Source organism: Bubalus bubalis, chromosome 18, assembly GCF_019923935.1.
Source record: "Bubalus bubalis isolate 160015118507 breed Murrah chromosome 18, NDDB_SH_1, whole genome shotgun sequence".
NCBI classification, from domain to species: domain Eukaryota; kingdom Metazoa; phylum Chordata; class Mammalia; order Artiodactyla; family Bovidae; genus Bubalus; species Bubalus bubalis.
In genome coordinates, this window is record NC_059174.1 from 63,722,321 (window position 1) to 63,748,681 (window position 26,361).

Consider the following 26,361-nt stretch of genomic DNA (forward strand, 5'->3'; position numbering starts at 1 on the left):
TTGGAGCCAGCCTTGACGACGGAGACTACGTTTCCCAGAAGACACTGCGGCGCCTGTCCAACCGCGACGCAGCCTCGGCAGTGCTTTGTGCGTCTGCGCCATCTTCCGGCTCCTGAGTCCACTGGTACGGACGGGAAAGCGCACCCGGGGCTGCGGGGGGCGCGGCCGAGGGGGCACCTGGACCAGAGGAGCTGGCAGGTGAGGGGCTCCGGATCTTACCAGGAGCCCCGGGGTCTGCGCCCAAGTGGGCGCTGCGGCCGGGCGGGTCACGGGCCTGGAAAGAACGGGAACGTCTCGTTTCGCCGTCGGTCTGCGGCTTTCCGGGCTCCGGACTACACTCCCCATCGGCCCCCGCGGCGCGCCCTGCTGTCGCCCCCTGTTGCCGTCAGGGCTCATAGCCCGGGTCCATGGACCCCTTAGGTGGGTGTGCCTGTTGGGGTTCCGGCCACCAGAAAGTGCTTGCTTATGGATGTTTTGCATTTTTCTTATGCATCCTTTTAAAAATTTGGGGTGACGTCTTGTCTCATGAGACTTTCAGAGTTGGAAGACCCCTGGAAATTTGGAACCTCTAGTTTACAAGCAGCGACTTGGAAACATTTTAGAGGATCTTGTTCAAAATTTGTCCAACCATTGGGGATTACCTTGTGGCTCAGCTGGTAAAGAATCCGCCTGCAATGCGGGAGACCTGGGTTCGATCCCTGGGTTGAGAAGATCCCCGGAGAAGGGAAAGGCAACCCCCTCCAGTATTCTGGCCTGGAGAATTCCATGGACCGTATAGTCCGTGGGGTCCCAAAGAGTTGGACACAACTGAGCGACTTTCACTTCCATGGTTTATTCATGGGAAGATGGCTGAGTAAATCACGGGCCACCCCTGTAATGAAATAGTTACAGCGAATGTAAATTATGCTTTAAAGAAAGTTGTCATAAGGAAAACGTCCTTCTACATGACATTAAGGAACAGTGGGCTTCCCCGATAGCTCAGTGGTAAAGAATCCACCTGCAATGCGGGAGACACGGGTTCGATCCTGGTTGGGAAAGATTCCCCTGGAGAAGGAAATGACAACCCATTCCAGTATTCTTGCCTGGAGAATCCCATGGACAGAGGGGCCTGGTGGGCTACAGTCCATGGGTCGCAAGAGTCCTACACTACTTAGCGACTAAACAAAATCATTATTCCGTTTACACATTAAGTATTTGTTACATGTTGGGCAATGTCCTAAGCTCTTTTATAAAATACTACTGTTTTACTGATGAACTCAGAAAGTGGTTAAATGGCATCATTCTTAATACTTGGATGTTTTCCATTCCAGTTTAGTTTGGGGGGGGGGGCGGTGTTAGCCTGCCTGTCAGTAGGTGGGCGGGTTTGACCTCTGTTGCTGAATGTTACCTTGTTGTAGAAGGGATCCAGTTGCAAATATATTTGTCGGTTGATGTTGTCCCACATGACTTTTGATAGTTGCTTGACATCCATCATATGATTCAACCACTCGCCTACTTGTGAACTGTTATGTACTCATCTTGATTCTGTTTTTCAGCAAATGCTGTACCCAGAGCTTCGCTCACTTACATCTCTGTGCAGAGGCTTATTTATGGTGGAGAACGGGGCCTGCCCCATCTATTTGCCCACTGCAAACATCTGTTGCCTCAAGGCAGGGTCTGCACAATGGTGCCTGCCAGACCTTAGGTAGGGCTGTAGGGTTCTTTATTAATTAGAACGTTAGTTTAAGAGCCAGGGAGACCTCCAAAGGTGTTACAGTGTGGGCACGAGAGTTAAACGGTTTGGTTCTGGGAAGGTCTCACTGAGCAGATCAGGCAGGCTGTGCTCCCTAGCCCGAGGACAGCCTTCCTGGTCCCAGGGACCCGATTCTGTCGCTGGACCAGGTCTGTGCATCCCCACCTCAGATCGCATGAGTGCCAAGGTGGAGCTGGGAAAGGCTCCCTGTAATTGGGGAGTGGGGAGGAGAGGTGGGCACTGTCACTGCGCACTTTCCGGGAGCCGTGAGGCAAGCCCGGCCTCTCATATGATTGCTCTTTCCCCCCTCAGGTCTGTCATCTCAGGACTCTGCCCTTCCCCAAGAGACAAACCAAGAGGAGGCCGCAGCAGCCCATGAAATCCTGACAGTCATGTCCCTCGTGAGTTTTCAAATCATGTAAATATTTGTGTTCCTTATCCTGAAGTTTCCCACCTGGGTTCCACCCAAGAATCTGCTTCTCAGAGGTTCCCTCCCCCTTGGCCCCATCCACGCTGACCAGTGCCCACGTGGATTCATCCTATATAGCATTCTATGTCTTCTGATGGCTTGGTATTCTGCTGGGAGGCCAGAGGGAGAAGAAATCTATTTCCTTATATAAAATGAGAACATGCCTTACAAGAACTGAAATTTGATGAAATGGAGATGAATACTGATGAGAGATCACACACACAACATCAGGGGAGTTGGTATTGGTTGGGCTCAGTTTCACTGTGGGGTCACCATCTCCTGTACTGACAGCTGGATGTGTAACTGAAGTTTATCGGGCATCTATGAGATTAAATGCCCGCATTAAGGTCCAGTTTGAGGCTGAACAGAGCATGTGAATCTCGGTCATTCTCCACCAGCTTCTTCAGCTTAAGAGCAGGAGCAGTGCAGAGCTGGGACTGTAAGACAGTTAGTTAGATGGATGCATTGCTCCGAATCTGGATAGTCATAGTTTTGAAAGAACAGAAAGACCTTAGACACCTCTGCATCCAAAGTAAAAGAAAGGTTGAATCAGTTATTTCACTTGATAGTAAATTATGCAGCTAATAAAAGTAGTCATCACTCAAGATTTTTCCCATAAGGAAAAATTTGTGTGACATGTTTTCATATAATGATGAGCCTGTGTCTTCAAGCAGTTCCTGACAAACGAAAATTCTGTTTTCTAAGATAAAACACCAGGCTTCCCAGGTGGCTCAGTGGTAAGGAATCCACCCGCCAATGCAGGAGATGCAGGTTCCATCCCTGGGCCAGGAAGATTCCCCTGGAGGAGGAAATGGCAAACCACGCTGAAAAAGTCGTGGACAGTTTTTTTCTTGCCTGAAAAAGTCCATGGACAGAGGAGCCTGGGGGGCTACAGTCCATGGGGTCACAAAGAGTCGGACATGACTGAGCATGCACAAGATATTAAGTATTTCTTTTAATAAAATATTTTGAGGAAAGACTACCCCAAAATTGTTGGGTTTTGTTGCTGTTACTCCATAGAAGTACAGATGGCAGGCCTCACACGAGAGTTTATCGTGTGCCAAGCACAGGGTGGGCAGTATGCTCGACTACACTGTCCTAACCGGGAAGACTCGATTTGGCTGGATTTAATTTTCCTCCTAGACCCGAGTACACAAGCTTTGGTTTGTAGTAGAAAGGAAAGTTCAAGAATACTTGAACCTCTCTCACCTGTGCTCATCTTTTCCTGTCACGTCAGGTGCCCCCAGCCCCAGCCTTCTTTTTCACCAGGACACACCATTCCTGCAGAGACCTCCTCCATCACCTCTCATCCCATGGAAAAATGTTGCCTTGAAATATGCTTATACATACCTGCCTGTTGTTCCAGGGGTCAGACTTATTCAGGGATGTGGTTGTAGTCTTCTCCCAAGAAGAATGGGAACAGCTGGCACCCACTCAGAGGGATTTGTACAGAGACGTGATGTTGGAGACCTATAGCAACCTGGTCTCCCTGGGTAAGGTCTGTTACTTTGGAGGTTACCCCAGGCCACATGGGTTCCTTGTCAATGTTGAGGGTCTTTTGAGAGGTTAAAGGGCAGCTCCTTGGCCTGAAGCTGCATCTGCCCCAACCCTCATGTGACTCTCCTATTCCCTTGGCCCTTCTTGCCTGTCTTGCTTGTTAACCAGGCCCTGGTCTGAATTCTGAGGCCTCACAGCATAACCGGGTGGCATGTTTTTCTCTTACATCCAGGTCTTGCCATTTCCAAACCTGATGTGATCTCCTTCCTGGAGCAAGGCAAAGAGCCCTGGACGGTGGAGGAAGTGGTGACAGGAGGCCTGTGCCCAGGTGAGTGGGGCATGTGTGGGAAGAGAGAACACAGTGTGGTTGACTGCCCAGCAGGCTGATGAGGAGGCAGGCACTTTGAGCTGGAGCTCACCTTCAGTACAAGCTAGAGCACCCCGGGCTCAGACCTGGGCCTCTGCTGTGTATGTCTGTTCCCCAAGACCTTCTCCAGGACCGCGCGATACACACCGTTCACACCTGTGCTGGCTAAGGAGAAGCCACCGGCCACACGTGGCCATGGAAACTTAAATTCACTATAAGCAGATACATTTTTTTTTTTAATTTTATTTTATTTTTAAACTTTACAATATTGTATTGGTTTTGCCAAATATCGAAATGAATCCGCCACAGGTATACACGTGTTCCCCATCCTGAACCCTCCTCCCTCCTCCCTCCCCACACCATCCCCTGGGTCGTCCCAATGCACCAGCCCCAAGCATCCAGCATCGTGCCTCGAATCTGGACTGGTGACTCGTTTCATATATGATATTATACGTATTTCAATGCCATTCTCCCAAATCATCCCACCCTCTCCCTCTCCCAGAGTCCAAAAGACTGTTCTATACATCAGTGTCTCTTTTGCTATCTTGTATACAGGGTTATCGTTATCATCTTTCTAAATTCCATATATATGCGTTAGTATACTGTATTGGTGTTTTTCTTTCTGGCTTACTTCACTCTGTATAATAGGCTCCAGTTTCATCCACCTCATTAGAACTGATTCAAATGTGTTCCTTTTAATGGCTGAGTAATACTCCGTTGTGTATATGTACCACAGATTTCACTTTTTTTTTTTTTTGGCTATGCCTCCAGGTTTGTGGAATCTTCATGTCCTGACTAGATATTGCACCCAGGCCCTAGGCAGTAAAAGCATGGGAGTCCTAACCACGGGGCCACCAGGGAATTTCCTGCTGGGGTCCAGCCCCAGCTGATCCAGGGTATTCGAAGGAGAGACGGCATAGGCAAGGGTCAGGAAACAACTGCTTAATTACACTTTAATTAAGGATACAAAGAGTAATAGAATAAGGATAGCTCAGTGAGGAAATTCAGTGGAGAAAAGCGGCTGAAATAAGGATAGCTCAGGAGGAAAATTCAGTGGAGAAAAGAGGCTGAGTAGCTTGGTTTACGCGGGAGACCAATAAAACTTCAAGACAAGAAGTTTGCACCACTTACATAGGCCGCAGGCATCCTTCCGTTCTCCCGAAGGAGAGGAGACACTGAGGCCTCCCCGGTCGAATCTTAGAAGCCCAGGCATAATTAGCAAGCATGGCGGGTTCCACGCTCCAGATGGAGACTCAGCCAGAATTTGAAAGAGAGAGCGACATGGGGAGACCAAGTTTCGATGAACAAGGCCCGCACTTTATTTTCCAAAGTAGTTTTTATACCTAAAGTTGTGCATAGAGGATAATGGGGGAAGGGGTGAAGTCATGCAAGGACAGCAGTTCCTGGTCCTAATCGAAGCCAGGCTTTCAAACTTACCATATGCAAAAGTTCAGGTGAATTACATCATCTTCTGGCCAGGAGGCCTGTTAACATTTTAAGAAACTTTTCTTTCTCTAAAGGTGATTATTCCAAAGTCAGGCACTAGCCTCCAAAAAAGCATTGGACAAAGCTGCATTCCTATAGGGCGAAGGTGAGGTGGGCTCAATCAAGAAAAGAATTAACTCAAGGGTCCAAGGTTACAAACATTGAGGCTACTACTTACATTTCTATACACCCATTATATCAATCAATACACCGCCAAGGACACAGTAGGTACGGAGTATGGAGACTTAGCAGCAAACATTGGCCCAATAAGTGAAAAACCCTTCACCAATACAATTTCTCATCAATCTTTTAACTACTCAAAAGAATCTGTGTTTAGACAGTTTAGAACATCTCCTGCCTCTCACAGTTGGGAGGCTCTGAACAATCTCATGTGGCCGGAAAAACCTATTCAGGCAGGCTAGAGGATTTCCAAAGGAGTTTGTAGGTTGAAACACTGTCACACCCAGGAATTATTAACTGGAGCTGTAAGCTAACTCTTTTTTCAGAGAGCGGTAGTGGGGGACAGCCCCCGTAAAGTCAGAGGTGTAGGTGAGAGCACAAAGCCGAAAGTAGGCATACTCTGGTTTGGGGGTAGATGCTCGAGAATGTCCAGGGGGACTCCTGAGGCTCGATCCCGCCTTTGCGTGTGCCGAGCCTCCTTCCTCATGACCTTTGCCATGGGCGGAGCTCCTGCTCCCGGCAGTAATAGAATTCCAGTTGAGCTATTCCAGATCCTGAAAGATGATGCTGTGGAAAGTGCTGCACTCAATATGCAATATGCAATATGCACTCAACATGCAATATGCCGGCTCCCGGCAATTTCCTACAATAATATCCATTTCAAAATTCAGTACCTCAGTTGCACTTGACATTCCAGGTGTTCAGTAGCTATTTTGTGGCCTGTGGCTTCTCTACTGGACAGTGCAGATACAGAATGTTTCCATCACCGGATGAAGCTCTACCTTCAGCTTCAGCTTCTCCCTGAACTCAGTACCTGTACCCTGTCAGCTCCACTTGGATGTCCACCAGACACCTTGAACTGACGTCCCAAAGGGAGTCCTTGGTGGTCGTTCCCGACAGGTATACCCCTCCCCGTTTCTTCTGCACATCAGTACTAGGGGACTCTGCTCGACTTGCTTAAGTCAAAAACTGCTGAAGCATCCCTGGCCTTTCCATCTCACACACATACTCAGTCTGTCAGCAGATCCTGTTAGCTCTACATCCAGAATTTAAGCACTTCTCACCAACAAGCAATGCTGCTGCCTCCCGCATTCGCCCCGCCACTTGGAAGTGCAGTGGCCTCCCCTGCACTCTGTCCACTCTTGTCCACCACAGGGCAGTCTCCACATGGCAGCCAGAGTGCGTGCGTGCTGGATGCACATGTCCTGATTTCAAACAGTACTGTTAAACGTGTGTGTGTGGGGGGGGTCCTCTGTGCGTGCGTGTGTGTGCGTGCACGTGTGTGTATTCGTACGTGCTCAGTCGTGTCCGACTCTTTGCAGCCCCATGGACTAGAGCCCGCCAGGCTCCTCTGTTCTGGGATTCTCCAGGCAAGCATCCTGGAGTGGGCTGCCATTTCCTGCCCCAGGGGCTTTTCCTGCGCCAGGGATCAGGCCCACGTCTCCTGGGTCTCCTGCACTGGCAGGCGGATTCTTTACCCCTGGGCCACCTGGGAAGCCCTTCTCAATCTTCAGCGAGGGTGTATTACATCTCTGCTCACAGCTTGCCCACGGCTTCCTGTCTCACTCAAGAGACCAGCCCGAATCTATCCCATGGCCTAGAAGGCTCTGTCTATACTGTAGCCGTCGGCCACACGTGGCACGGCTTTTAACTGAAACTTTTAATTAAAATGAAGAGTAAAATTCCCTGTCACAGCTGCCCACGCCACACTTCAGCTGCCGAGTAGCCGTGAGCAGTGAGGGCTGCCCTAGTGGACAGTGCAGAGCAGGGCGCTTTCAGCGTCCCCGCAGCTTCTGTCGGCCCGCCGTGCTCTCTGTAACCTGTCGCCTGCCTCCACCCTGATTCCATCTCGCACCACCCCATGTTGCTTGCTCTGTTACAGCCACACCAGCCTCTCCTGCTGTTCCATTCACATAGAGTTTGGCAGATGTCTTCTTTCAAGGTCCAGACAGGACACATTTCAGGTTTTGCCAGCTCTCTGGTCTGGGCCACAGCTACTCAGCTCTGCTGCAGGGGCATGAGAGTGGACAGTGGGAGTCCACACATGCCGGCTTTGATGCATCAAGTGTCTTCCTGTTTTGAGGCTTTGTCCCCAGCTGTCCTTTTTTGCCTAGGGTGCTCCTGCTCTGGATGGTGGGATAATTCTTTGTTGGGGAGCTACTTGAGGCGGGAAGAGGGGATGTCATTCTATGCATGGCAGGATGTTTAGCAGGCTCCCTGGCCTCCCCTCGGTTGTAAAGCCAAAAATGTCTCCAGACATTACCAGATGTTCCCGAGGGGGTGATGTGTGGGTGTGTGTGTGTGTGGGTGTGTGTGTATACATGCGTGTGTGTGCAAACATGCGTGTGTGTGCAAAATCTTCCCTGATGAGACTCAAAGCCACCGTGTAACATGGGAGCAAATTCACGTCCATAAAGAGTTTCTGCAACACGCAGTGTACTATAAGATAATTTTAAATGGGAACTTAAGAAGCAAGCATGAGCCCTGGGCGTGAGTGAGGTCAGGTACGGGATGAGCATGGGGAGAGGGGGGCGTGTGCTGCCCTGTAACCTAATACGTTGAGGTTCCGGGAATTAGGACACGGACGTCTCAGGGAGGCTGTTGTACCTACCACACCAAGGATGTCAGAGGACAGATTTTTGCTTTTGTCCTCTGAGTTTTGACAATGTGTGTTTGAGGTGCTCAGTTTGTTTACTCCTTTGTCCTGTGGGTTTGTGTCATATTTAAACAGAACTTCACCGTTTCAGGTTAGGCGTCTCCTGTGATTTTTTTCTAGCTTATTTACGATGAAATTTATGATTCATATTGAATTTTTCCTAGTGTAAGATGTGATTTCATGTTACTTTCCAGATTATCCAGTTATTCAGACGGCATTTATCAGTTCATCTCTTCATCACTAATGTATAAAGCCAGCTTTGTCGTCTGCTTTATCATCTGCGCACCGAATCTATTTTTGGACTTTCTGTTGTAGCCCATTAATCTCTAACCGTGTGTCTATACCATTACTGTTTTAGTTTATTAAGGGTTTAAATGTTTTATATATCTGGTATTAGTCCCTCTTCATTCTTGTTTTTCAGAATTTTCCTGGCTGTTCTCATTTACGTTTCTACCTAAATTTTAGAATCAGAATATTTGCTTTCAAAAAAAATCATGCATTTTTCCCCTACTGTAATCACTGTAAATATATAGATTAATTTAAGAGAAAACTGATTTTATCATGTGGAGTCTCCTATTGAAGAACATGACAGGCTTTTCCCTTCCCTTTATGACTATACCTGATGAAGATTTTCACATTTTTTTAATAAAGATTTTGTATGTCTTATTACATTTATTTAGGTAGTTTATATTTATTGCCGTTGAAAATGGCATAATCTATAAAATGGATTAATACAGCATTCATCCATATTATACTCCAACTGGTTATTTTCAGTTAATATAACTAATACAACAAAAGTTATTCACATCTTCAGATGAATTTTGTAGCTGACCCAATTTATTGAATTTTCTCATTGTTTATGATAGTTTTTTAATGTAACTCTCTTGAGCTTTCCAAGCATTTGATTATATATATATATATATATATATATGCAAATGGTGATATTTTTACCTTTTTTTATTTTACAGGTTTTTTTCTCTTGCCTGACTAGGATGCTGATTATGTAATACCTCCAGAACAGTATTAAGAGGGGTTTTACATACTAATCTTGTTCTTGACCTTAACAGGAATATTTTTAGTAACTTTTATTAAGCATAATATCAGCCATAGGAATGACATAGGGATTTTTCTTCGCTTAAAGAAGCATCTACTTTTTCATATTTTATTAAGTTTTTTTCTTTCAATCCATAAAATATGGATTACATGAATAGATTTCCTAATACCAAACTCTGAATACTGAATCTCATGCCTGTTGGCCATCTGTATGTATTCTTGGAGAAATGTCTATTCAAATCCTTTGCCCATTTTAAAATCAGGTTATTTTTTTGTTGAGTTTTAGTTCTTTATATTGTCTGTATATTAGCCCTTTGCCAGATCCATGATTTTAGATGCCTTGCCCATTCTGTAGGTTGCCTGTTCACCCTGTGATTCTTTCCTCTGATGCACAGAAGTGTTTAGGTTTGGTGTCGTCCCATCTGTCCAGTCTTACTTCTGGCGTCTGCACTCTTGGTACCATATCCGAAAACTCACAGTCAGATGCAGTGTCATGAAGCTTTTCCCTTGTTTTCTTCTAGGAGCTTCATATCTTAGGTTTAGGTCTTTAGTCCATTTTGAGCTGTTTTATTTAATGTAAGGTTGGGGTCCTCCTCCTTTCTTTTGCACGTGGATATCCAGTTTCCTCAGCCCTATTTGTTGAAGAGCTTGTCTTTTCCTCAGTGTGTGGTCTTGGCACCCTTGTTAAAGATCATTTGACCATTTGTATAAGAGTTTATTTCTGCTGTCCCTGTTGTGTTCCACTGGATAAATATCTTCCTTTATGGCAGTTCCACAGTTTTGATTACTGTAGCTCTTTTAACATGTTTTGAAATCGGAAGTGAGAGAGGCCAACTTTGGCCTCTTTGTTCTTCCAATTTTGTTCTTCCTTTTCAAGATTGTTTTGGCCATTAGGGATCCTTTAAGGTTCCATATGAGGAAACCAACCAAAACAAAACCTGCTAAGACTATCCATAAGATTTTTAGACATTACCTCATTGGTTGTCAAAAACAGCGTCTACGAATGCTAAATTAAAAAACTGTGCCAGATCTTGTCAGGAAAATGTAAAAACAATACAGAGGACCTCACTATTATTTTTGCTATTTTGCAACCTTACAAGGAGAAGAGAAGCTAAAAGTTAGAAAATCAGTACTATCTTTGTAACATTATTTCACAATATATGATTAGAGATAGCTTAATTTAGATGAGTGCAAAAGTGCTCATGGAATAAACACTGTACTCTGACTGCCATCAGTTAACAGAACTAAACTGTGTCAGCTGTCTTGACAGAATATGCAGCAGTTTGGAGAGAGGCGTGCCTTTAATGGCATGACCTTAGAGACAGCTCTTCTGGTTTTTTTCCCACATTGCCCAAAACACCAATAATGTGTGATCACTTTAATTCCTAAAACCAGACTTCCACTTGGGCATAGTTACATGATCCCAAACTCATTTTCTTCTGTCTACCAGGCTGGCTTTAATGTTCCATGGCCCGCTGCAGTCTTTTGGTTGCCCTTGTTTATGCGCTGGCGGCCAGGTGTTGCTGACCACTGAGTAGATGGACACGGATGCGTTGGTGGCATTACAATGGCGCTGTTTAGAATCTGCCTTCCCACAGCTCTTAGACCACAGTACAGGGACCCGTAAAGACAGCTGCCCTCGTGAACAACGCAACACGCTGTCTGATCTTTTCACATAGCCTTATAATCACACCTTCATGTGTATGCATACACTGTGGTTGCGGTACACATTTCTGAGGCGACAGCAGCATCATTCCCACAAAACTGACACTTCTTTTACAGACTTTCATCTGTATTGTCAGAGTAATTTTTTATTCCAGTAGTTCTTGCTTAATAATTTCACACAAAAAACAAATGAATAGTGGTCTCTGATATGCTACCATAAGAAGTAGACATGCCCCCTATAAAGTCCTCTTTGGCCTTCTCATATACTTTATGAACACATTCAAAAGCACCCATTCACTTTCCCCATAGTTCCCTGCATGAAGCGACAACCAATTCTTTATTAGCTGAATGGGACTGATTTCCATGATTGCAGTAAAACAGGCCACTGCAGTAGAAATCATGTACCAGGTACATGAATCAAGTTCAGCAACAGCATTCAGCCCTTCCTTGCAGTTTGAATAACCAGCAAAGAATATGCTCTGGAAGAGGCCACCTCCATTCAATTTGGGCCTAATCTTCCAAACAAGGAACAAGGCTCTCCTTTCTCCCAGGTGTCACTTTTAGGCAACAGGAAAGTCCAGGAGAGCCTGGTCCAGCTGACATTAGCTGTAGCTGTGGTCTTCAGCTAAATGTCAGAGACAGAAAGCGCCACAGCAGAAGGCCACAGCTGTGTCTTCCACTGGACATGTGCAAGCAGCCCTGCTGCACCACACCCGCTGGCAGGCAGATGCACCATCTCATTCCTGTGGCCAGAGAAGTATCTAGTCAACCCTCTTTATCGTTTTTAAAAATCCACTTTATTGAGGTACAATTTATAGGAAAATGCCTGCATTTTAAGCATATTTTAATGACTATAGACAAAGGTATACACTTATATGACCACTACCACAGACGAGATAAATTTTCATCACCCTGAAAAGTTCCTGTGTGCTCCTTCCCACACAAACCCCCTAGCCACAAGCAACAAATGATTTGTTTTCTGTTACTCTTCTGTTTGTCTTTTCTAGGGTTTCACGAAACATTCATTTTTTTAAAACCATGGTTCAGCAGTGATTCTGCTCCACGTTAACATTTTAGAACTATTCTTAATGATTTCTCTGATTACCTCATTCACCTCAATTTATGGTGTTTCCTCTTTCTCTGTTCTGTTTGTCCATTTTCTAATTTCTTAATCACATTCAAGAGCATACAGATATTATCTTGAGTCTCAACTTTCCAGTGTTTACTACACAAGTTCCTTTTTCTGGAAAAGGAAAAAAACCAACACATGCTTGTTCTGTTCTTTTTCAGTGCTGAAGTCCAGGTATGATACTGAGGTATTCTCTCCAAAGCAGCAGAGTTGTGAAGTACAGTCACGCCCGTGGGAGGTAATGGAAAGCCTTACCAGTTACGGTCTTGAGGGCTCAAGCTTCCAAGATGACTGGGAATGCAGAAGTCATTCTGACAGGGAAGAGCGAAATCCAGATGGACATCTGAGTCAAATGATAATCGAAAATGAAGAAATATCCACTTTCGACCAGCCAGCACCCCTTACTTTTTATCAGAAAATTCATACCGGAGAAAAACCCTATGGATATAATGAATGTACAAAAGACTTCTGGCAAGAGGACTTCCTTATTAATCATCAAGGGATTCAGACTAATGAGAAGCCCTATAAATGCAAGGAATGTGGGAAGGCCTTTAAATATGGTTCACGATTAATTCAACATGAGAATATTCATTCTGGCAAGAAACCGTATGAATGTAAGGAATGTGGAAAGGCCTTCAATTCTGGTTCAAATTTCATACAACATCAGCGAGTTCATACTGGTGAGAAACCTTACGAATGTAAGGATTGTGCAAAGGCCTTTAGTCGAAGCTCACAGTTGATTGAACATCAACGAATTCATACTGGTGAGAAACCCTATCAGTGTAAGGACTGTAGCAAGGCTTTCAATCGGATCTCACATCTTAAAGTGCATTATAGAATTCATACTGGTGAAAAACCCTATGCATGCAAGGAGTGTGGGAAAACCTTTAGTCATCGTTCTCAGCTGATTCAACATCAGACTATTCACACTGGCAAGAAACTCTATGAATGTAAAGAATGTGGGAAGGCCTTTAATCAAGGCTCAACTCTTATTCGACATCAGAGAATTCATACTGGTGAGAAACCCTATGAATGTAAGGCATGTGGGAAGGCCTTTAGGGTAAGCTCACAACTTAAGCAACATCAGAGAATTCACACAGGAGAGAAACCCTACCAATGTAAGGTATGTGGTAGGGCTTTCAAACGGGTCTCCCATCTTACTGTACATTACAGAATTCATACAGGTGAGAAGCCATATGAATGCAGGGAATGTGGGAAAGCCTTCAGCCACTGCTCACAACTGATTCAACATCAGGTAATTCATACTGAGGAAAAGCCCTATGAATATAAGGAACATGGGAGGACTTTAAATCATGATTCAGCTACCGTTCAACATCAGAGAATGCATAATATAGAAACACAAGTGAATTTAATAAATGTAGAAAAGCCGTCCATCAGCACTTACCCTTTATTAATCATCAGAGAATTTATGTTAGCAAGCAATCATATGAATGGAAATAGTGGGAAGAGTCCATTAGCTTAGGCTAATCACAACTTACTCTTTAGATCTTGGAGAAAGACTTGAAGGATATCATGCAAGCGAGAATTCCTTTATTCAGAGCTTTCTTTTATCCTGAGTAATAAAATTCATATTGAAGAAAAATTATATGGGTGCAACTTTTTTAGACCATGATTTTCAAAAGACAGAAAGGTTGGAGAAAATTTTGTCTCTAACACATTCCAAAGTTACATTTTCTCACCACAGTGTCATAATTTTAATAGCCAAAAGTGAGTTTTCTTGGAAATTTGAAAACAAAACACGCCAAATTACTCCTGGGTTAACAAGAAACTAAATCATGCAGTTACCATTGATGGTAATGAAAACAATGAGGAGAGTTTTACATGCCAAGAAATGTGGGATGTGGCTGAAGCTACTCGGGAATTTCTTATGCCTTTAAGTGCATGTAAACATGAAAACCTGAAAGATAGTACTCAAATATATTAAATGTACTACTTAAGAAGCCAGAAAAGAGAATACCAAACACCCTGATGATAGACAATAGGAAACAAAGGCAGAAAAGGATGAACTAGGAAGTAGCTATCCTACATTCTCTGCTAAGGCTTCCCAGGTGGCTCAGTGGTAAAGAATCCACCTGCCAATGCAGGAGCTGCAGGAGACTCGGGTTCCATCCCCGAGTCAGGAGGATCTCCTGGAAGAAGAAACAGCAACTGGCTCCAGGATTCTTGTCGGGATAATCCCATAGATGGAGGAGCCTGATGTGCTAACAGTCCATAGGGTCACAAAGAGTCGGTCATGTAAGCCGACTAAACACACATCCTACAATAATCTCATTTTTTATTTCTCTCTGATCCAAGGGAAATTAGGAGACTGTTTCTTAATTTTCAGGTTGTTTGTTTGGATTATCTTTTATAACTTGTCACAGAACAGGTTGGTTGCCTACCTAGCAGCCATACCCAATTCCCATTCTATTGGCAGCATCTGTGTCTTGTCTTAGACTCTGAAGATGTCAGATGCCAATTTTCAGCCTCCTTTGCAGCTCAAGATGGCCCATCCGTTCCAGTGTATGGCCAGTATATTCTAGGGATCTACAGGGTCTTCAGGGAAAGATCGTCCTCATTCAGAAGAGACAGATATATTAGGAAGACTCCTCTTCTTTCATTTCTTGCTTTTAAACATTTTTCTCTGGGAACCTGATGCCTGGAGCTGCTGCGGTCATCTTGGAACCAAGAGCAGAAAAGAGAGGACCTCAAAGAGGCTGACCCAGAACCCTAACAACACGGAGTTACAGGGCCAATTTGAAACTGTTTGATGCTTTTGTTATATAAGAAAAATAAATCTTTATTGCTTAACTTACTTTTAGTTGAATATTTTGTAAACTTGCAGCTGAAAGCATTCTAAATGATCAACTTCAAATTTTACTTTATTATCATTGGTAACGGTGGCCTGCAAGTATTTACTTTTTTGAATAACTTACTAGGAACCCTCGCTTGGTTTTGTCTCAAAGTGATTACTTATGCATGTGTGAGTTGACGTTCTGCTCAGCCCAGGGTTGGATCAGAGCTCTTTGTGGGTGGCAGGGAGGGTATTTGGTCGGTCGGGGGAGGTGAGGGATGAGCAAGTCTTAGCTCTTCTCCTCGGGACTACCTTTCTCAGCAACCATGGCAGTGGGGCCTGTGTCCAGCCCCAAAAGGATCCCAGCCTTCTTGAAGATTCTTGACGTAGGATCCATAGACCCCAGAAACCACTTATGGCTGTGGGCAATTTTGTCTTTTTTTTTTTTTTTTTAATTTGCGTTTTCCCTAGGAAGACTGTAATTATGTGGATTATCCACAATATCTGAGTCTTCCCCAAAATATTGTCAAAGAAAACCAGAACTGGATAGAATCTAAAGTTTCTCAAGGCAAATTTTACCCAGGAATTATTGCCACAGGGCCAGAGGCCTTTGTCCAAAACTGGGCTCCATTCCAAATATAACAAGTCGGGATTTATAGTCAAGGAGCAAGGTGGGGAATCACTGGATGTGCAGTTAACAAAGACAAATCATCGAAGACAAGAGGGAGAATCTGGCTAAATGGACTTAATAGGATTCTTGCTGAAAGCTGTCGAGAGTGAAAAGATGTTAAGGATTGGGGTAGGAGTGGGGAGTCTTGATAAACTGACCCAGCAGAATTCTTGTAAAACTGGACTCAATGGGTTAGGAACAGAATCCGAGATTGGAGCCTTGAGGGCTTGGAGAAGCCTATCTAGTTAGTTCAAGGAGAAAGTCTCTGTGTGTTTGTTTAAAGAAAGACTGTTACTGATTGACATGGAGATAAATAGACCTGATAGAGCTATATGTAGATAAAGATATCTCTATCTCTGTATGTATAGATAGCCCCCAACTTCAGTTCAGTCGCTCAGTCGTGTCCGACTCTTTGCGACCCCATGAATTGCAGCACGCCAGGCCTCCCCGTCCATCACCAACTCCTGGAGTCTACCCAAACCCATGTCCATCGAATCGGTGATGCCATCCAGCCATCTCATCTGTCGTCCCCTTCTCCTCCTGTCCCCAATCCTTCCCAGCATTAAGGTCTTTTCCAGTGAGTCAACTCTTCACATGAGGTGGCCAAAGTATTGGAGTTTCAGCTTCAACATCAGTCCTTCCAATGAACACCCAGGACTGATCTTTAGGATGGACTGGTTGGATTTTCTTGCAGTCCAAGGGACTCTCAAGTCTTCTCCAACAGCACAGTTCAAAAGCATCAATTCTTCGGCACTTAGCTTTCTTCACCATCCAACTCTCACATCCATACATGACCACTGGAAAAACCATAGCCTTGACTAGATGGACCTTTGTTGGCAAAGTAATGTCTCTGCTTTTCAATATGCTATCTAGGTTGGTCATAACTTTCCTTCCAAGGAGTAAGCGTCTTTTAATTTCATGGCTGCAATCACCATCTGCAGTGACTCTGGAGCCCAAAAACATAAAGTCTGACACTGTTTCCACTGTTTCCCCATCTATTTCCCATGAAGTGATGGGACCAGATGCCATGATCTTAGTTTTCTGAATGTTGAGCTTTAAGCCAACTTTTTCCAACCTAGACAGCATATTAAAAAGCAAACATTACTTTGCCAACAAAGGTCCATCGAGTCAAAGCTATGGTTTTTCCAGTAGTTATGTATAGATGTGAGAGCTTGACTATAAAGAAAGCTGAGCGCTTTAGTATTGATGCTTTTGAACTGTGGTGTTGGAGAAGACTCTTGAGAGTCCCTTGGACTGCAAGGAGATCCAACCAGTCCATCCTAAAGGAAATCAGTCCTGAATATTCATTGGAAGGACTGATGCTGAAGCTGAAACTCCAATACTTTGGCCACCTGATGCAAACCCAAAGACTCTGATGCTGGGAAAGATTGAAGGCAGGAAGAAAAGAGGACAACAGAGGAGGAGATGGTTGGATGGCATCACCAACTCGATGGACATGAGTTTGAGCAAGCTCTGGGAGCTGGTGATGGACAGGGAGGCCCGGTGTGCTGCAGTCCATGGTGTCATAAAGAGTCAGACTTGACTGAGCGACTGAACTGAACGTGATATTCATTCAGGAGTAACTGTACTTTGAGTTTTTAATTTTGACCCTTTTCTGAGCTAGCAATATGCTGTATGAGGCTCTCATGATGCTGGGCAACAGCAAGAAGCTCCAGCTCCAGCAAGTTATCTCAGACAGCCAGGATATCAGAAAGGGAAGCAACAGATACACTTAGAACCATTCTGATTTTCACTTTCAATACAGGAGTCAGTAAGTTACACGAGATACTCTTTAGTATAAAGTAGGCTTTGTGTTAGGTGGCTGTGCTCAACTGTGGCTAATGTAGGTGGTCTGTGCACCTTTAAGGTAGCTGAAGCTAAGCTGTGACGTTCAGTAGGTTAAGTGTATTATTAAATGCTTTTCGACTAAATATTTTTAACTTACAGTGGGTTTATCAGGCTGTAACCCCATAGTAAATTGAGGAAGATGTGTGTGTGTAGCACTGTAACATAATAGCGTATGTTTTATATATATGGCACTATAACATAATAAGCACTTTTTAACTCAGTTAACCCTGAGCAATTTTTTATAGTGCCCTTTCCCTTTATGTAGCAAATTTACCCTTCCCCTCATGGTCATGTGGTCACTCAGCTCTCAAAGTCTAAACACGGTAGTTTTTCCATACCAGGGTAGCCCCAAAGATGCAGCCGTCAAGTCCGCTGGAGCCGAGTATGTATCGGTGGCTAATTCCCTCCTTCTCCTCCCACACGTATCCACCGGGAGGGACATGCACAAATTGGAGGACAGCTGTTGGTTAAGACCTTACTCTCAGAATTCATTACCTATCATCTAAGCATCATGATTCCACCAACTTGACTTTCCAGGGAACCGCTAAAGAGTTTGACTGGATTTCGGAAGCAACAGTTTGAGCCTGGTAAAGCTGGAAACAGGTCTGAGTTACTTCTGAAACATCACCTTCCTGATTTGTCTAGCCATGCTCATTACTCTCCTCTGTCAATGTCCCCTCAAGGGACTGGGCATTTGGATACCAATTGCACGACTAGGTTCCATTTATTTTTCACATGGAAAGTTTAGCAATTCTAAGTCAAGTGTGATCGATTGTTGCAAAAAAGGGAGTAACTGTTGGTGGTGAAGAGACAGCGGCCTAAGAGGTGAGCCATTGTGGGGGACAGGAGAAGCTCACCTGGTTGGCTTCCAGTTTTTCCTTCTAAACTTTTTTCTCAAAAGGTTTACAGAGAAAATGAGGCTCCTTTCACATATGATTTTAGGCTGACTTTGTCTCAGGGCTTAAGCTAAGCTGCTGCTATCAGACTCCAAAATATGGTGTCTCAATGTAAGGATTTATTTCCTGGTCGCTGAGTGTCAGCGCCTTGACCTCAGAATTCTTCCCAGCTTCCAGAACTGTGAGAAATTTGTTGTTTATAAGCAACCCAGTCTGTGGCATTAATATTTTCTTCTAGCAGCCCAAATGCACCAAGACACCAGGTGACGTGTTTGGGCAAAAAAGACACACAACATATACACAGGAGATCATCTGAACAAAATTAGGGCTGGTACTCAGGGCAAACCAGCTTCAGTACTCTTTGAGCCTTGGAGCTCAAGTTTCCGTAGACTTTTGCCTGTTAATTCTGAGTTTTTTTTTTTCCCCCAAACCTTTGACAAAGATTTTTTGGTGTAAGTTTTATTTTTAAAACACATTTTTAGTGGAAGGGTTGCTCCTAATAACCTGCTTTATCTTTCCTGAAATCCTGTTTCCCACCCCCCCCCCCAATTTCTTAAGGTCAGTATTAAGATTATATTTAAAGATTCAAATATGGGAAATGGGTGCTTATAAAACTGTTAGAAGGGTTCCGGGAGCTGGCTCTAAGGCAGGTCTCCAGAAATGCCTCCTCTAATGTGGCAACAGCAAGTCGCCAGAAGCGGTGTCTCCTCAGCCACGTTAAGGCAGAGACGCGCCTCCGAGTACACACCGCCTCGGCCGCGATCTGCGCTCAGAGGCCAAGATGAGGAAACCACAGCCGTTGCTGCCAGAAATGCCTGGACACCGAATTCCAGAGAAAAGGCCGCTCGCCGTCACTACCCCCACCTTTTGATCGTAGCCCACCTACTATCCCCATCAGTATTTCAGATATGAATCGCTGATTGGCTGGATCCTTCCTGCTGAAGCAGGTACTCTGGGGGTTTTGGAGAACAGGAATTCCTGGATTCCTGTTTGGGAGCGTGCTTTCTTCATAAGCATTATTTTCAGTTTCAAACTATTTCTACTAAAGAAGCTCTAACTGACCTTGGACTAAAACAAGCATCTCTGCTTTTTCATTATCTTTCAGATCAGGTGTCCAAGTGGGAGAAAACAGGAAATGTTACAAAGATCCTGAGAATTCCAGTTTCCAAGATGACTGGGAATGTAAAGGCACATTTGAGATATATCACAGAAATCAGAAAGAAAGTTCCAATCAAGTCATAACCACCCATGAAGAAACACACACTTTTAGACAGCAAACATCCCGTAACCGGCTTCATAAAGTTCCACCTGGAAGTAGACCCTGCGTGTGTAATGAATGTAGAACAGGTCAGGGCAGAAGAAATCTCTTCTTAGTCATCAGAAAATTCATACTGGTGAGAAATCTTGTCAATGTCAGCAGTGTGGGAAGGCTTTCCCATCACAGTCCCAATACTCCTCATCAGAGAGCTCATAGCAGGGAAAGATCCTATGAATGTGAAGAATGTGGAAAGGCCTTTGGTTCTGTTTCACTCTTTACAAGACATCAGAGAATTCATACTGGTGAGAAACGCTATGAATCTGAGGATGTGGGAAAACCTCTGTTCGGTTCTCACAACTCAGAGTCCGTCATAGAATTCATTGGTGAAAAACACTATCAATGTACTGAATATGGAAAAGCTTTTAGTTACTTATCGTTGATTATTAAACATCACAGAATGCATACTGGAGAAAAGCCCCATGTCTGTAAGGAATGTGGAAAGGCCTTTAGCAGTACCACACAACTTAATGAACACCAAAGAATCCACAGTGGTGAGAAGTCATATAAATGTAATGAATATGGAAAGGCCTTTGGCCATCGTTCACATCTTCCTCAACATCAGAGGATCCAAACTGGTGAGAAAGCCTAAAAATGTAACAAATGTGGGAAGGCCTTTGGCAGGGCTCACAGCTTAAACTACGTCAGATAATTCACACCGGTGAGAAGCCACATCCATAGAATGCAAGGGATGTGGGAAAGCCATTAGTCAGTGCTCACAGCTTACTCAACACAAAATTCATTCCCAGTAAATGAAAGAAACGTGGGAAGGACTTCGGGCACTCATCTTCCCAACCTTAAAGAACTTATGCCATAGAAAATCCCTATAAATAAGAGAAGAAAAGACTTCTCCTGTCTCATTCTTAACCTTGTCAAATGTGGAAATGCTTTTTGGTTCAACTCATGTTAGATTTCTATCAGCAGATTCATCACTATCACATTCATCATTAAAGACCCTATTAATATGATGGTGTAGAAAAGCTTCTGGACACTACCTATCAATCATTAGCAACTGGAAAATTCACGCTGGCTAGCAACCAAAGATGGAGAAGGCAATGGCACCCCACTCCGGTACTCTTGCCTGGAAAATCCCATGGATGGAGGAGCCTGGTAGGCTGCAGTCCATGGGGTCGCTAAGGGTCAGACAGGACTGAGTGACTTCCCTTTCACTTTTCACTTTCATACATTGGAGAAGGAAATGGCAACCCACTCCAGTGTTCTTGCCTGGAGAATCCCAGGGACGGGGGAGCCTGTGGGCTGCCGTCTATGGGGTGGCACAGAGTCGGACATGACTGAAGTGACTTAGCAGCAGCAGCAGCAGCCAACCAAAGAAGTGGAGAAATCTTGGAAACCCTTTGAAAGTGAAAGTGAAGTCGCTCAGTCGTGTCCGACTCTTTGCGACCCCATGGACTGCCAGGCTCCTCTGTCCATTTCCTTCTCCAGGGGCTTCTGCAGACCCCATGGACTGCAGCCCACCAGGCTCCTCCACCCATGGGATTTTCCAGGCAAGAGTACCGGAGGGGGGTGCCATTGCCTTCTCCATCTTTGGTTGCTAGCCAGCGTGAATTTTCCAGTTGCTAATGATTGATAGGTAGTGTCCAGAAGCTTTTCTACACCATCATATTAATAGGGTCTTTAATGATGAATGTGATAGTGATGAATCTGCTGATAGAAATCTAACATGAGTTGAACCAAAAAGCATTTCCACATTTGACAAGGTTAAGAATGAGACAGGAGAAGTCTTTTCTTCTCTTATTTATAGGGATTTTCTATGGCATAAGTTCTTTAAGTTCTTCTGGGTTGCCATTTCCTTCTCCAGGGGCTCTTCCCCACCCACGGATTGAAACTGGGTCTCCCGCATTGTAGGCAGACGCTTTACTGTCTGAGCCACCAGGGAAGTCAGTCTAAGCTAATCCTAACTTAAATAAAAGAAAGCATAAGAGAAAATAATCCTGTGAATGTTAGGTGTGTGGGAAGTTCTTTAGTCATAAGTCTCTTTTAATCAGAAAATTCATATTTGAAGAACGTATTGTGCATTTAAAATCCCCATTCGTTATTTATTATGCATCAGAAAATGCACATTAAATAAAACACCAGGCATTTTAAACAACAGTTAAACATTTATCAAGTTGAGGAAGGTATGGAGAAGTTTCAAACAAATCATGCAGGGCTGTGGCTCAGATAAGAATATAATAAATTAGACATTCACAAAATAATATTTATGTTAATTACTACCTAGTGTTTTCTCCTTCAGTGAAACAACAGAGCACAATGAAGCAAATGAGAGCAGTATAAAACAAAACCCGTGGAGTGTGGCCATAAACATACTCGAAAAGTTACTACTTTGAATGCATTTATAGACAAGAAACGGAGAAGGCAATGGCACCCCACTCCAGTACTCTTGCCTGGAAAATCCCATGGGCGGAGGAGCCTGGTGGGCTGCAGTCCATGGGGTCGCTAAGAGTCAGACACGACTGAGTGACTTCACTTTCACTTTTCATTTTCATGCATTGGAGGAGGAAATGGCAACCCACTCCAGTGTTCTTGCCTGGAGAATCCCAGGGACAGGGGAGCCCGGTGGGCTGCCGTCTATGGGGTCGCACAGAGTCGGACACGACTGAAGTGACTTAGCAGCAGCATAGACAAGAAAACTATAAGTGAACCGGAGGCCTATTGAGAAGCTAGAAAATGAACATAACAATACACAGAAGAAACAGTTCACTGAAATTTAAACAGAGGTTTTATTAACCTTGAAGCTTTTTCTTTCAAAGAGAATATAAGCACTTAAAAATTCTGTAAAAGCATTCTACAGTACTAAAAGTGAGGATGTATTAACACACATAAAAGGCATTCAAAATAAGGCTCAACACTTCACATTTTTGATAAAAATTTCAAATTTTAGATGAACTTCGCTCCCTAAAAAGGAAAAACTAAAGTTTCCAGAGTTGACCAAATGCTATCAGAGGACAGATTTTACAGGGTATTCGCGTAAGTTTTTTATTTTGTTTTACCACACCTCTGGGATCTTAGTTCCCTGACGAATGATTAAACCAAGGCCCTCAGCAGTGACAGCTCAGAGTCCTAACCACTGAAGTTCCTATGAAAGCCAGGCATGTTTCTACATGCTAACTGTGAGTTTAAATTTGAAAAGCATATAGTATATGGCATATACTAGGTTGGGGCTTCCCTGGTGGCTCAGCAGTAAAGAATCTGCCCTACAATGCGGGAGATGGAAGAGACACGGGTTCCATCCCTGGGTCGGGAAGATCCGCTGGAGAAGGACATGGCAACTCGTGTTCCTGTCTGGGAAATCTCAGAGACAAAGGAGCCTGGCAGGCTACGGTCCCTGGGGTCATAAGAGTCGGACACGACTTAGCGACCAAGCCGCCGCCGCCACCACCACATACACTAGGCAGAAGGTGCCTTGCAACTAGCCTCCAATAAAATCCAGAGGCACCGAGTCTTAATGTTGTCTAGCAGAAAACATCTCACCATAGATTAGATAAACTGTACTATTTCAATGAATGACTTTTCATGATACTCTTTAAACCCCAGTATTTTTTCATAACTATTATCTCTTTTGCTACTGCTACTGCTAAGTCGCTTCAGTCCTGCCCGACTCTGTGCAACCCCATAGGTGGCAGCCTACTAGGCTCCCCCGTCCCTGGGATTCTCCAGGCAAGAATACTGGAGTGGGTTGCCATTTCCTTCTCCAATGCATGAAAGTGAAAAGTGAAAGGGAAGTCGCTCAGTTGTGTCCGACTCTTAGCGACCCCACGGACTACAGCCCACCAGGGTCCTCTGTCCATGGGATTCTCCAGGCAAGAGTACTGGAGTGGGGTGCCATTACCTTCTCCGATTATCTCTTCTAAAGTATTACAAATACACATGTTTAAAAGTATTCATAGTTTTATTCAAAATAGCCCCCAAATCCAGAAATATCCCAAATGTTATCAAGAAGAACATGGATAAACTGATTGTACTATATTAACACAACAGAACACTAACCCTAACCCTAACTCAGTAGAAAATAAATTACTAATAGACATCATCAGTGAGTCTCAAAAAAAAAAACATGCTGAATGACTGAAGCTGGACACACAAAAATGTATGCACTGCTTGGTTCCATTTATATGAAGTCAGATGAAAGAAAAACTTACAAAGCAGGCAAAACAAGTCTACTGTCACAAAAACAAAGTGGTTTCCTCTGAGAGTGAGGGTAGGAAATCAGGCACGAAGGGAGTTTCAGGAGAGACAGGAATCTATCTTGATTTTAGTGGTGCTTATTGGACTGATGCTGAAGCTGAAACTCTAGTACTTTGGCCACCTCATGCGAAGAGTTGACTCATTGGAAAAGACTCTGATGCTGGGAGGGATTGGGGGCAGTAGGAGAAGGGGACGACAGAGGATGAGATGGCTGGATGGCATCACCGACTCAATGGATGTGAATTTGAGTGAACTCTGGGAGTTGGTGATGGACAGGGAGGCCTGGCGTGCTGCAATTCATGGGGTTGCATAGAGTCAGACACACCTGAGCGACCGAACTGAACTGATTGGGCTGTAATCAACAGCAAAACTGCATAGTTAATAATCTGTATTTTATTATTTGTAAGTTGTATTTCAATTACAATGATAACATACAAGAATATCAAGAGAGTAAGAGTAGCACAGAATGAATGGAATAAAGTGCTGTGGTCAAAAGAGCCTTAGGCATAAATATTTCATGTGGTTAAAATAAAACAGAAAAGAAACAATAAAATGGTTAAAAAATTTTTTGTGTATGTGTGTATGAATGCATGTATATATATATATCTGTATAAGACTTGAAATATTTTATACTTTTCTTTTTATATACACTTTAGCAACTTCATGAATAATATGAGTCATCTTAATAGCACATGTAGAGAAAATACTGCTTCTTTCCCTAAAAAAAAGAAAACAGGAGTTTTCTCTTTGAGAAGAAAAGTCTGTTATGCAAAATAAAAATGAGTTGCTATCAATATTCAGAGGTGAAAGAATCAAATCTGTTTGCACCACATAGAAATTCGGACCCATGAAACAACCTTGCATACGGCTCTCCTCCAGGAAAGAGCCTGCTCACCAATCTTCTTCGGAGATTAGTGTTTTGCTCCTCATTTAAAGAAAACTGATGAGGTATTTCCACAGATGAAGCCTGTCTCCTGCTTAAGCTATTAAAACTCAAAACTGCATCCCACGATCCTACACTTCATCTTTTGCTAGTGCCCTAGTAAATGTCCTTATCCTTATAAGCTTTCGCTTGTCTTTGGCCAAGGACCCTCAGTTGGCACTCAAGCCTAAGAATTCCTGACGGTCCAAGAATGGGACACTTCCCTCTCCCATAACACCATGAATGCAGAGCTGAGGAGAAAGTATACTCAAAGAGACCATAATAATGCCACCCATATTCGACTATGTGCCAGAAGAAACGCCGGGAAAGATCTCACTGTCAAAACACAACTTTGTGGGAATTTCCTGGCGGTCCAGTGGTTGGGACTCCTGGCTTTCACTATGGAAGGCACGGGTTCAATCCCTCATTGGAGAACTAATATCCCATCCCCAAAGCAGCAGTGCCGGGTGGGCAAAATGAATAAATACAACTTTGTTTAGTGAGCAGTGCATGTAACGGGGCTTTTTCCAATGCCTCAATTGCCTATTCAGGGATGGAATTAGTTACAGCTGACTCACTGAACAAGATCCTGATGGTGGGAAAGATTGGAGGAGGAGGAGAAGGGGGCAACAGAGGATGAAATGGTCGGATGGCATCGCCGACTCAATGGACATAAATCTGAGCAAAGTCCGGGAGACTGTTTAGGACAGGGGCGCCTGGAGTGCTGCAGTCCACGGGGTCGCAAAGAGTCGGACAAGACTTAGCGACGGAACAACAAAAATAAAAGTAATATAACTTTAATAATACAAGCCCGTACACATGTGTGTATACACACACACACACACGAGTTTCTTTCATAAACACCAATATATTGATAACGCCCGCACTACACTGAACTCGCCCATTCGGGCGGCAGCCCAAGCCAAAGACCCAGACGCCCGGCCCGCACAGCGCCGAGTGCCCGGGCCACCCTCCCCCGAGCGGCTGCGAACGGCGGCCGCCGCCGCCCCTGCCAACATGGAACCCTAACCTGAGAACGCACCAGTAGCCCGAGCGGCAAGAGGAAAACGTCCCGAGCGCGAACCAGGTCCCCCAGATGCCTGCCCGATCGGAAGTGCCCGCCCCAAAACAACGCCCGCGCGCTGCGGGGGCTCCCGGGAGTTCGCGCAGCCCCAGTGTGCGCGTGCGCGGTCTCACCAACGTGGTCCGGGAGACGAGAATGCAGTGGGATCCTGGCCCGCTACGGGGTAGGATTTTGGTAGCGACGGCCGCGTGCAGGCCTGGGAGTGTCTGGGTGTGTCAACGAGCTGGACTGCTTTTATCCGGCAGGGGGTGCCCTCCCCTTCACAAGGCTTGGCTCAGGGATGGGACGGGGAGGCGCTTTGGAAACGGAGCGCGCGTGCGTACTGACGTCCATGGAGGCGGGGCCGGGTACCCGAGAGTAACGGACACGCTGGTGCGCGGTCGCCCGTGGGGT

General features: G+C 44.6%; 1 protein-coding gene and 1 long non-coding RNA gene across 9 annotated transcripts; one reads left to right on the forward strand and one right to left on the reverse strand.

Annotated features, from left to right (window-relative positions):
- Positions 1-15,048, forward strand: ZNF582 (zinc finger protein 582). Of its 8 annotated transcripts, none has more exons than XM_025270314.3 (6): positions 84-420; positions 1,536-1,684; positions 2,045-2,150; positions 3,568-3,694; positions 3,931-4,026; positions 12,395-15,048. In XM_025270314.3, the coding sequence occupies exons 4-6, from the start codon at positions 3,661-3,663 to the stop codon at positions 13,714-13,716; spliced, it is 1,452 nt and encodes a 483-aa protein (XP_025126099.3). In that variant the 5' UTR covers positions 84-420; positions 1,536-1,684; positions 2,045-2,150; positions 3,568-3,660; the 3' UTR covers positions 13,717-15,048. The 8 variants fall into 8 exon arrangements, with proteins under 8 accessions (XP_025126102.3, XP_025126097.3, XP_025126099.3 ...); XM_025270311.3 differs by having other exon boundaries at positions 2,045-2,133; XM_025270317.3 differs by lacking the exon at positions 1,536-1,684 and having other exon boundaries at positions 1-124.
- LOC112580456 lies at positions 11,879-26,075 on the reverse strand. Its single transcript, XR_003104842.3, has 3 exons — positions 25,927-26,075; positions 13,733-13,806; positions 11,879-12,544 (listed from the first exon to the last, which is right to left on the reverse strand). It is a non-coding gene; the product is annotated as an uncharacterized LOC112580456 (long non-coding RNA).
- Positions 26,076-26,361: the final 286 nt, after the last annotated feature.